The 13,202-nt window shown below is 43.1% G+C and overlaps 1 protein-coding gene across 1 annotated transcript in view; it reads right to left on the bottom strand.

The window, feature by feature from the left end:
• The window catches only part of LOC141148507 (uncharacterized), a 36,760-nt gene extending 25,091 nt beyond the window's left edge, over positions 1–11,669 (bottom strand). Inside the window, exons 1-3 of the mRNA XM_073636034.1 lie at positions 11,376–11,669; positions 630–741; positions 223–316 (exon numbers count right to left, since the gene is read on the bottom strand). Of these exons, the coding sequence (XP_073492135.1) occupies positions 223–316; positions 630–741; positions 11,376–11,493 (324 nt within the window). The 5' untranslated portion in view covers positions 11,494–11,669. The remainder of the gene's footprint in view (positions 1–222; positions 317–629; positions 742–11,375) is intronic.
• Between the last annotated feature and the right edge of the window lie 1,533 nt (positions 11,670–13,202).

Raw genomic sequence — 13,202 nt, 5'->3', positions numbered from 1 at the left:
AGGTATAGGAAGGAGCGTGCTCAGACTAGAGAGGAGGTGGGGTGATATGAAGAACTGTCGCTGTTACAAACCATCCCCCATCTGCTCTGGTGTTGTACAGTGAAGGTGGCGGAGAGGACAGCACTTCATGTATTCTCTACATATGTCTCATCCATTAATCCATCCATTGTCCTGCAATGAGACATCACCATGTAAAGCTGCCCCCTCCCTCCAATCACTTACAGTAAGTGTCTCCCTCTTGCGGCCGCTGGTGATGAAGGTGAACCCCTGCGTTTCGATAGCGACTCCCGTCCTCTGGATATGCTCCTCGATGTACCTGAAGAAAAGATGGACACAGATCAGCATTTCCCCATAAAAGGCAAAAACGTTTCCACCAAGAACCAGGCATTTCCCAGGTGAGTGACAGCGCCCCCCTGTGGTGGGTAATCACAGCACACAAGCTGAATGCATCCATCAGACATGAAATGTGATTGGATGACACAGAGTGCGATAAAGCTTTGTGTATCAAACAATTGTCGTGTCCCCTCCCTCTACCCTTCCCTGATGGAGAAGAATAATCCAACCACTAGAGGGCATCACTGTGCCTCATACCCCCCAGAGACTGGTGGACTACAAATCCCAGAACTCACCAATTAATGAAGCTGCTCTTCCCAGCAGAGTGATTTCCCATCAACATCACCGTGATCTTCTTACGGGGAGGGAGGAAGGTGACACCCAGGTGGGCGGCCAGAGAGATGAGACCTGCAGAGAAAGATTAAGGGGGGGGGGGTCACCATTGTATATAAAGTATCTCACAGAAGTGAGTACACCCCTCACATTTTTGTAAATATTTTCTTCTATCTTTTCGTGTGACAACACTGAAGAAATGACACTTTGCTACAATGTAAAGTAGTGAGTGTACAGCTTGTATAACAGTGTAAATTTGCTGTCCCCTCAAAATAACTCAACACACAGCCATTAATGTCTAAACCGCTGGCAACAAAAGTGAGTACACCCCTAAGTGAAAATGTCCAAATTGGGCCCAAAGTGTCAATATTTTGTGTGGCCACCATTATTTTCCAGCACTGCCTTAGGCTATGTTTCCACTATTGCGTCCCCAAAGTCGCGCAATTTTGCCGCAATTTTTTTACCGCGATTTTACCGCGACTTTTTACCGCGATTTGAAGCAATGCCTGTATCTATGGACCTCAAGTCGCATCAAAGTGGGACCAAAGTAGTGCAGGGACTACTTTGAAGTCGCTGCGACTTGAAGTCGCACAGATATGAACGGTACTCATTGGAAATCATGGGAAACAATTTGTCATGCGACTTTTCAGTCCCAAGTCGCATGAAAAGTCGCACTAGTGGAAACAGAGCCTTAACCCTCTTGGGCATGGAGTTCACCAGAGCTTCACAGGTTACCACTGGAGTCCTCTTCCACTCCTCCATGATGACATCACAGAGCTGGTGGATGTTAGAGACCTTGCACTCCTCCACCTTCCGTTTGAGGATGTCCCACAGATGCTCAATAGGGTTTAGGTCTGGAGACATGCTTGGCCAGTCCATCACCTTTACCCTCAGCTTCTTTAGCAAGGCAGTGGTCATCTTGGAGGTGTATTTGGGGTCGTTATCATGTTGAAATACTGCCCTGCGGCCCAGTCTCCGAAGGGAGGGGATCATGCTCTGCTTCACTATGTCACAGTACATGTTGGCATTCATGGTTCCCTCAATGATCTGTAGCTCCCCAGTGCCGGCAGCACTCATGCAGCCCCAGACCATGACACTCCCACCACCATGCTTGACTGTAGACAACACACACTTGTCTTTGTACTACTCACCTGGTTGCCGCCACACACGCTTGTCACCATCTGAACCAAATAAGTTTATCTTGGTCTCATCAGACCACAGGACATGGTTCCAGTAATCCATGTCCTTAGTCTGCTTGTCTTCAGCAAACTGTTTGCGGGCTTTCTTGTGCATCATCTTTAGAAGAGGCTTCCTTCTGGGACAACAGCCATGCAGACTAATTTGATGCAGTGTGCGGCGTATGGTCTGAGCACTGACAGGCTGACCCCCCACCCCTTCAACCTCTGCAGCAATGTTGGCAGCACTCATACGTCTATTTCCCAAAGACAACCTCTGGATATGACGCTGAGCACGCGCACTCAACTTCTTTGGTAGACCATGGTGAGGCCTGTTCTGAGTGGAACCTGTCCTGTTAAACCGCTGTATGGTCTTGGCCACCGTGCTGCAGCTCAGTTTCAGGGTCTTGGCAATCTTCTTATAGCCTAGGCCATCTTTATGTAGAGCAACAATTCTTTTTTTCAGATCCTCAGAGAGTTCTTTGCCATGAGGTGCCATGTTGAACTTCCAGTGACCAGTATGAGAGAGTGAGAGCGATAACACCAAATTTAACACACCTGATCCCCATTCACACCTGAGACCTTGTAACACTAATAAGTCACATGACACCGGGGAGGGAAAATGGCTAATTGGGCCCAATTAGGACATTTTCACTTAGGGGTGTACTCACTTTTGTTGCCAGCAGTTTAGACATTAACCACTTGACGACCGCCTCACGCCGATTTACGTCGGCAAGGTGGCACGGACAGGCAAAATCACGTACATATACGTGATTTGCCTTCCGCGGGTGGGGGGTCCGATCGGACCCCCCCCGGTGCCCGAGGCGGTCGTCTTTTGTCCCCCGGCGATCGGAGGTGAGGGGGAGGCCATCCATTCGTGGCTCCCCCCCTCGCGATCGCCGCCGGCCAATGAGAACATTCCTTTGCTGCTGTATGCTAAACAGCAGCAAAGGAAATGATGTCATCTCTCCTCGGCTCGGTAATTTCCGTTCCGGCCCGAGGAGAGAAGACAGGTATGTGAGTGCACAACACACACACAGTAGAACATGCCAGGCACACTAAACACCCCGATCCCCCCCCCCCCGATCGCCCCCCCAATCACCCCCCCCCTCCCTGTCACAAACTGACACCAGCAGTTTTTTTTTTTTTTTCTGATTACTGCATGGTGTCAGTTTGTGACAGTTACAGTGTTGGGACAGTTAGTATTACCCCCCTGTAGGTCTAGGATACCCCCCTAACCCCCCCTAATAAAGTTTTAACTCCTTGATCACCCCCTGTCACCAGTGTCGCTAAGTGATCATTTTTCTGATCGCTGTATTAGTGTCACTGGTGACGCTAGTTAGGGAGGTAAATATTTAGGTTCGCCGTCAGCATTTTATAGCGTCAGGGACCCCCATATACTATCTAATAAATGTTTTAACCCCTTGATTGCCCCCTAGTTAACCCTTTCACCACTGATCACCGTATAACTGTTACGGGTGACGCTGGTTAGTTTATTTTTTATAGTGTCAGGGCACCCGCCGTTTATTACCGAATAAAGGTTTAGCCCCCTGATCGCCCGGCGGTGATATGCGTCACCCCAGGCAGCGTCAGATTAGCGCCAGTACCGCTAACACCCACGCACGCAGCATACGCCTCCCTTAGTGGTATAGTATCTGAACGGATCAATATCTGATCAGATCAGATCTATACTAGCGTCCCCAGCAGTTGAGGGTTCCCAAAAACACAGTGTTAGCGGGATCAGCCCAGATACCCGCTAGCACCTGCGTTTTGCCCCTCCGCCCGGCCCAGCCCAGCCCACCCAAGTGCAGTATCGATCGATCACTGACACTTACAAAACACTAAACGCATAACTGCAGCGTTCGCAGAGTCAGGCCTGATACCTGCGATCGCTAACAGTTTTTTTGGTAGCTTTTTATTGAACTGGCAAGCACCAGCAGCCTAGTACACCCTGGTCGTAGTCAAACCAGCACTGCAGTAACACTTGGTGACGTGGCGAGTCCCATAAGTGCAGTTCAAGCTGGTGAGGTGGCAAGCACAAGTAGTGTCCCGCTGCCACCAAGAAGACAAACACAGGCCCGTCGTGCCCATAGTGCCCTTCCTGCTGCATTCGCCAATCCTAATTGGGAACCCACCACTTCTGCAGCACCCGTACTTCCCCCATTCACATCCCCAACCAAATGCAGTCGGCTGCATGAGAGGCATTTTTATGTCCTCCCGAGTACCCCTACCCAACGAACCCCCCCAAAAAAGATGTCGTGTCTGCAGCAAGCGCGGATATAGGCGTGACACCCGCTATTATTGTCCCTCCTGTCCTGACAATCCTGGTCTTTGCATTGGTGAATGTTTTGAACGCTACCATTCACTAGTTGAGTATTAGCGTAGGGTACAGCATTGCACAGACTAGGACACACTTTCACAGGGTCTCCCAAGATGCCATCGCATTTTGAGAGACCCGAACCTGGAACCGGTTACAGTTATAAAAGTTACAGTTACAAAAAAAGTGTAAAAAAAAAAAAATATATAAAATAAAAAAAAAACAGTTGTCGTTTTATTGTTCTCTCTCTCTCTATTCTCTCTCTCTTGTTCTGCTCTTTTTTACTGTATTCTATTCTGCAATGTTTTATTGTTATTATGTTTTAACATGTTTGCTTTTCAGGTATGCAATTTTTTATACTTTACCGTTTGCTGTGCTTTATTGTTAACCATTTTTTTGTCTTCAGGGTGTCCTTTTATGAAAGTGCGGTAAAATACCGCTTTTCAGTTCTCAGGCATTCTCAGAGGAGATCGCTCTCCTCTGAGTGCCTGTTTATGAAAGTGTGTAGATCGCTTCTCATGTTGAGTTGAGGAGCGATCTACAAACGCCAGGAACTCCTGAGAACGGCTCCTCTCACTGTAATCTCGCGTGATATAGCGGGATTACAGTATGAGGAACCATAAAATACAAAAGTTTAACACAAATCAGCACATTATTCCCCAACATATTAATAAAATAATAAAGATAAATTCCCCCTACACAATATACATTAACCTAATTATAAAAAAAACATTGTTTTTATCAATATTTAAAGATCATACATGTTCCTATTTAAATGTGAATGGTATATAGTAAATGAATGTAATGCACATATGTAATGCAGCTATACACCATTCATATAAATGCAAAATACATTTATAATCATTAAAAAAAATAATTTTAATAAAGTATACAAGTATAAATATTTATTAATAAATTAAAATAAAATATATTTCATTATAGATAAACATAAAAATTGATAAACTGGTGCGATGCGAGAACACTGCGGGTTCCCGCATCGCACCGACTCGCATGTCAGTTCACACTGCCATATGCGAATCGCTGGGGAGTGTCAATACATTGTTAAGGACACCCCCAGATCAGCTTGCATATCGCACTGCGAACTGACAGTTCGGACATGAATCGGATCGCATATGTGTGAACACACATGCGATCCGATTCTGGTCCGAACAGAAAAAAGGGTCCTGTGCGTGTTTGCACCGAATGCGGTGCGATATCAGCCATACTATCTGTACAGCTGATATCGCACCGCACAGACATCGCATGTAATGTGAATGGCAGTGTGCTGCAAATAACATGCGATGCCTGTGCGATGTCCGGCATCGCACAAGTGTGAACTGGGCCTAAAAGTTAACACCCCCAAATCAGTTCGCATATCGCAGTGCGATCTGCAAACTCGGACAGTAATCGAATCGCATGGGTGTGAACACCCATGCAATCCGATTCTGCTGTGGACCAAAAAAAGGGTCCTGTAAGAGTTTGGTCCGAGGGCAATGCAAATTTAGCAATACTATCTGTATGGCTGAAATCGCATCGCACAGAGATCGGATGTGATTTTGCACTGCGGTGCGAATCACATCCGATCTCGGACACCGCAGAAGTGGGAACTGGCCCTAAATCATATTGCATTTGCACCAAAATGGTACAGGACCCTTTATTTGGTCCGCACTGGAATCGGATCGCATGGGTGTGAACACCCATGCGATCCGATTCCTGCACCATTACATAGTTCGCACTGCGATCTGTGAAATGATCTGGGGGTGTCATTAACTTTACATTGACACCCGCAGTGGTGCGCAGATGTCAATGTAGGTGCGATGTGAAAACCCGCACAGGAATCACGCTGGTTCACGCATCGAACAAGTGTGAACCCAGCCAGAGACGTGAACATCAAAAAAAAAAAAAAAAAAAATATATATATATATATATATATACACACACATATACATATACACACACATATACATATATATATATATATACATATACATATACACACTATAAATTCCTATCCTGCTGGTTTTGGGGTGTGTAATGGTGGGGAAGGTGTGCTCTGACTGTTTGGTAAAAGACTTCTTTCTTTCTCCAGAATATCAGCCAGTTTCAGGCTTCTCACTCTGATTCTCCACTTCTGAAATGGTGAATCAGAAAGTGAGAATTCTGTCACAGATCGCCAGTGAGGTGTGGAGATCGCACCTTCATAAACTGGCCGTTTCTGTGAATTCTCACTCTGCTGAGATAATCAGCGGAGAACATGTTCTCCACTGATTATCTCAGTTTCATAAACTGGTAAAGCGCTGAGATCAGCGGTGAGACTCGGGATCGCCGCTGATCTCAGTTTCATAAAAGGACACCCAGGTACGCCATTCACGACTTTGAGTGGTTATACCAGAATGATGCCTGCAGGTTTAGGTATCATCTTGGTATCATTCTTTTCAGCCAGCGGTCGGCTTTCATGTAAAAGCAATCCTAGCGGCTAATTAGCCTCTAGACTGCTTTTACAAGCCGTGGGAGGGAATGCCCCCCCCCCCCCACCGTCTTCCGTGTTTTTCTCTGGCTCTCCTGTCTCAACAGGGAACCTGAGAATGCAGCCGGTGATTCAGCCAGCTGACCATAGAGCTGATCAGAGACCAGAGTGGCTCCAAACATCTCTATGGCCTAAGAAACCGGAAGCTACGAGCATTTTATGACTTAGATTTCGCCGGATGTAAACAGCGCCATTGGGAAATTGGGGAAGCATTTTATCACACCGATCTTGGTGTGGTCAGATGCTTTGAGGGCAGAGGAGAGATCTAGGGTCTAATTGACCCCGATTTTTTCAAAAAAGAGTACCTGTCACTACCTATTGCTATCATAGGGGATATTTACATTCCCCGAGATAACAATAAAAATGATTAAAAAAAAAAAAAAAATGAAAGGAACAGTTTTAAAATAAGATAAAAAAGCAAAAAAATAATAAAGAAAAAAAAAAGCACCCCTGTCGCCCCCTGCTCTCGCGCTAAGGCGAACGCAAACGGCGGTCTGTCGTCAAACGTAAACAGCAATTGCACCATGCATGTGAGGTATCACCGCGAAGGTCAGATCGAGGGCAGTAATTTTTGCACTAGACCTCCTCTGTAAATCTAAAGTAGTAACCTGTAAAGGCTTTTAAAGGCTTTTAAAAATGTATTTAGTTTGTCGCCACTGCACGTTTGTGCGCAATTTTAAAGCATGTCATGTTTGGTATCCATGTACTCGGCCTAAGATCATCTTTTTTATTTTATCAAACATTTGGGCAATATAGTGTGTTTTAGTGCATTAAAATTTTAAAAAGTGTGTTTTTTCCCCAAAAAATGCGTTTGAAAAATCGCTGCGCAAATACTGTGTGAAAAAAAAAAAATTAAACACCCACCATTTTAATCTGTAGGGCATTTGCTTTAAAAAAATATATAATGTTTGGGGGTTCAAAGTAATTTTTTTGCAAAAAAAAAAAAAGTGTCAGAAAGGGCTTTGTCTTCAAGTGGTTAGAAGAGTGGGTGATGTGTGACATAAGCTTCTAAATGTTGTGCATAAAATGCCAGGACAGTTCAAAACCCCCCAAATGACCCCATTTTGGAAAGTAGACACCCCAAGCTATTTGCTGAGAGGCATGTCGAGTCCATGGAATATTTTATATTGCGACACAAGTTGCGGGAAAGAGACAAATTTTTTTTTTTTTTGCACAAAGTTGTCACTAAATGATATATTGCTCAAACATGCCATGGGAATATGTGAAATTACACCCCAAAATACATTCTGCTGCTTCTCCTGAATACGGGGATACCACATGTGTGGGACTTTTTGGGAGCCTAGCCGCGCACGGGACCCCGAAAACCAAGCACCGCCTTCAGGATTTCTAAGGGCGTGAATTTTTGATTTCACTCTTCACTGCCTATCACAGTTTCGGAGGCCATGGAAAGCCCAGGTGGCACAAACCCCCCCCAAATGACCCCATTTTGGAAAGTAGACACCCCAAGCTATTTGCTGAGAGGTATAGTGAGTATTTTGCAGACCTCACTTTTTGTCACAAAGTTTTGAAAATTGAAAAAAGAAAAAAAAAAAAAGTTTTTTCTTGTCTTTCTTCATTTTCAAAAACAAATGAGAGCTGCAAAATACTTACCATGCCTCTCAGCAAATAGCTTGGGGTGTCTACTTTCCAAAATGGGGTCATTTGGGGGGGTTTGTGCCACCTGGGCATTCCATGGCCTCCGAAACTGTGATAGGCAGTGAGGAGTGAAATCAAAAATGTACGCCCTTAGAAATCCTGAAGGCGGTGATTGGTTTTCGGGGCCCCGTACACGGCTAGGCTCCCAAAAAGTCCCACATATGTGGTATCCCCATACTCAGGAGAAGCAGCTGAATGTATTTTGGGGTGCAATTCCACATATGCCCATGGCCTGTGTGAGCAATATATCATTTAGTGACAACTTTTTGTAAATATTTTTTTTTTTTTTTTTGTCATTATTCAATCACTTGGGACAAAAAAATAAATATTCAATGGGTTCAACATGTCCCTTAGCAATTTCCTTGGGGTGTCTACTTTCCAAAATGGGGTCATTTGGGGGGGTTTTGTACTGCCCTGCCATTTTAGCACCTCAAGAAATGACATAGGCAGTCATAAACTAAAAGCTGTGTAAATTACAGAAAATGTACCCTAGTTTGTAGACGCTATAACTTTTGCGCAAACCAATAAATATACGCTTATTGACATTTTTTTTACCAAAGACATGTGGCTGAATACATTTTGGCCTAAATGTATGACTAAAATTGAGTTTATTGGATTTTTTTTATAACAAAAAGTAGAAAATATCATTTTTTTTCAAAATTTTCGGTCTTTTTCCGTTTATAGCGCAAAAAATAAAAACCGCAGAGGTGATCAAATACCATCAAAAGAAAGCTCTATTTGTGGGAAGAAAAGGACGCAAATTTCGTTTGGGTACAGCATTGCATGACCGCGCAATTAGCAGTTAAAGCGACGCAGTGCCAAATTGGAAAAAGACCTCTGGTCCTTAGGCAGCATAATGGTCCGGGGCTCAAGTGGTTAATGTCTGTGTGTTGAGTTATTTTGAGGGGACAGCAAATTTACACTGTTATAGAAGCTGTACACTCACTACTTTGACATGCTGTACATTGTATATAGATGGGGGGGCTGTACATTGTATATAGATGGGGGGGGCTGTACATTGTATATAGATGGGGGGGTGCTGTACATTGTATATAGATGGGGGGGCTGTACATTGTATATAGATGGGGGGGTGTATATTGTATATAGATGGGGGGGCTGTACATTGTATATAGATGGGGGGGCTGTACATTGTATATAGATGGGGGGGCTGTACATTGTATATAGATGGGGGGGCTGTACATTGTATATAGATGGGGGGGCTGTACATTGTATATAGATGGGGGGGGGCTGTACATTGTATATAGATGGGGGGGGATGTACATTGTATATAGATGGGGGGGCTGTACATTGTATATAGATGGGGGGGTGCTGTACATTGTATATAGATGGGGGGGCTGTACATTGTATATAGATGGGGGGGCTGTACATTGTATATAGATGGGGGGGGGCTGTACATTGTATATAGATGGGGGGGCTGTACATTGTATATAGATGGGGGGGGATGTACATTGTATATAGATGGGGGGGCTGTACATTGTATATAGATGGGGGGGTGTATATTGTATATAGATGGGGGGTGCTGTACATTGTATATAGATGGGGGGGCTGTACATTGTATATAGATGGGGGGGCTGTACATTGTATATAGATGGGGGGGCTGTACATTGTATATAGATGGGGGGGGGGCTGTACATTGTATATAGATGGGGGGGGGCTGTACATTGTATATAGATGGGGGGGCTGTACATTGTATATAGATGGGGGGGGCTGTACATTGTATATAGATGGGGGGGTGCTGTACATTGTATATAGATGGGGGGGCTGTACATTGTATATAGATGGGGGGCTGTACATTGTATATAGATGGGGGGGCTGTACATTGTATATAGATGGGGGGGCTGTACATTGTATATAGATGGGGGGGCTGTACATTGTATATAGATGGGGGGGTGCTGTACATTGTATATAGATGGGGGGGCTGTACATTGTATATAGATGGGGGGGGCTGTACATTGTATATAGATGGGGGGGCTGTACATTGTATATAGATGGGGGGCTGTACATTGTATATAGATGGGGGGCTGTACATTGTATATAGATGGGGGGGCTGTACATTGTATATAGATGGGGGGGCTGTACATTGTATATAGATGGGGGGTGCTGTACATTGTATATAGATGGGGGGGGCTGTACATTGTATATAGATGGGGGGGTGCTGTACATTGTATATAGATGGGGGGGGCTGTACATTGTATATAGATGGGGGGGGTGTACATTGTATATAGATGGGGGGGTGCTGTACATTGTATATAGATGGGGGGGGGGTGTACATTGTATATAGATGGGGGGCTGTACATTGTATATAGATGGGGGGGGCTGTACATTGTATATAGATGGGGGGGCTGTACATTGTATATAGATGGGGGGGGCTGTACATTGTATATAGATGGGGGGGCTGTACATTGTATATAGATGGGGGGGCTGTACATTGTATATAGATGGGGGGGTGCTGTACATTGTATATAGATGGGGGGGCTGTACATTGTATATAGATGGGGGGGCTGTACATTGTATATAGATGGGGGGTGCTGTACATTGTATATAGATGGGGGGGGTGTACATTGTATATAGATGGGGGGGGGCTGTACATTGTATATAGATGGGGGGGGCTGTACATTGTATATAGATGGGGGGGCTGTACATTGTATATAGATGGGGGGGTGCTGTACATTGTATATAGATGGGGGGGCTGTACATTGTATATAGATGGGGGGGTGTATATTGTATATAGATGGGGGGGGTGTACATTGTATATAGATGGGGGGGTGTATATTGTATATAGATGGGGGGGTGCTGTACATTGTATATAGATGGGGGGGCTGTACATTGTATATAGATGGGGGGGTGCTGTACATTGTATATAGATGGGGGGGGCTGTACATTGTATATAAATGGGGGGGTTGTACATTATATATAAATGGGGGGGTGTACATTGTATATAAATGGGGGGGGGTGTACATTGTATATAGATGGGGGGTAGTACATTGTATATAGATGGGGGGTGGGGTCTCACCATTCTCAGGCTCGGTGTACAGGTTGTGACAGTCTCTCAGGATTTTCTCATTCACGGACACGGCTCCTGACATAGACTCGGCATTAGCCGCCGCTCGAACCTTCACTTTCCCCGACATCTTCCCCGGTAATGTTGAAGGCGCCGCGCTGCCCGCTGGGAATTGTCGTTCTCCTCGCTCCGCTACAACCGCAGATCACAGACACTCAGCGCTCAGGAGAACTACACTTCCCGGCATGCCACGTGTCCTAACCTGAAACGTGTCAGGGTCAGAGGGATTGTGTTGGGGGGGAATAGCACTTCCGTAAAAGCTGGAAGTAGCGGAGACGCCATATTGGTTAAGGGCAAAGTTGATATTGTTTATCTAAAGAGGAGAAGGGGACCAAATGGGCGCTAATTGGGGCGGTTTTTTTTACTGAAAAATGACGCTAACTGGAGCAGAACTGGCTCTCTGTCGGTAAGCATGGATGGCTTTTTGAGGCAATAATAGGAAGGATGGAGCCCCTGAGATGGGCGGGGTCTCTCCTAGTGAAGGCGCTGTAGGTTCCGCCCTTAGGGTGATGTGATTTGCTGATAAGCTTTTGACTTACAAGATACTATCCAATCAGAGCTCTCCATAAGCCCAGAGCGGTCACTTTGAACTACTGAAGGTTTGTCCTTTAAAATCACACGTCTACCAGAGGAATGTGTTTAATTAAAAAGGCTTTTTTTTATCATTTGTATTTATTTTAATATTTTCTAATTTTTCAAGACACCATTGTTATTTATTTTTTATCTTTTGTATTCATTACATTAAATGTATATTTTTTGAAAACTATATTTATTTATTTAATTGTTTTTGTCGTTTGCATTTTTTTCTTCAATCTTAATTTTTTCCAAGTGTTTTTATTTATGGTACTTCTTACTTTTTATCACTTGTTTTTGTATTTTAATTTTTTTAACACTTTTTTTTATCATTTATTTCATTCAATTTTACTTTTTAGAACACTATTTATATTATGATTTTTTTTTGTTTTTAATGTTGTTTATCATTTGTATTTATTTAATTACATTTTCATTTTTGAACACTATTTTTATTTGTTTTATCACTGTATTTTTATTTTTTCAAACTTAAATTTGTTTTGATTATTTGTATTTATGTTATTAAATCTTATTTTTAAAAAAAACAATATTTGTATTTGTTTGTTTATTTATTTACTTTTTTATCATTTGTATTTATTTGATTAGATTTTAGTTTTTGAATACTATTTTATTTTTTTTATTTTTTTTTATATCTTTTGCATTTAGATTTAGATTTTTTTTAAAACACTTTTTTTTGTATTTTTCATTGTTTTTATCGTTTGTATTTATGTTATTAAGTCTTAATTTAAAAAAAAAACAATATTTGTATTTGTTTGTTTATTTTTTTCTTTTACTTTTTTATTATTTGTATTTATTTGATTAGATTTTAAATATCATTTTAATTTATTTTTTTATCTTTTGTATTGATATTTTAATTTCTTTTAACACTTTTTTTTTGTATTTTTCATTGTTTTTATCATTTGTATTTATTTTATTAAACTTAATTTTTCTTTAAACACTATTTTTTGTTTATTTATTATATTTAACTTTATTGCTATCAAAAGGGGGATAAACAAGCTTTGTGATAGCATTGGACAGATGATATCTCCATAGGAGAGGAGCTATTAGTCCCCCAGGGTCTCCCCTGCCCTCCACTTCAGGTCATCAAGCACAGATCATGCTTGATTAGCTGTAGTCTGGATAGAACGGCTCTAAACCCGGAAGTGATGAAATCTTTGCTTCCGGGTTCATTATTCCCGGAAGAGATGG

Source organism: Aquarana catesbeiana, linkage group LG06, assembly GCF_042186555.1.
Source record: "Aquarana catesbeiana isolate 2022-GZ linkage group LG06, ASM4218655v1, whole genome shotgun sequence".
Taxonomy (NCBI): domain Eukaryota; kingdom Metazoa; phylum Chordata; class Amphibia; order Anura; family Ranidae; genus Aquarana; species Aquarana catesbeiana.
This window is presented reverse-complemented; position numbering and strand designations above follow the sequence as displayed.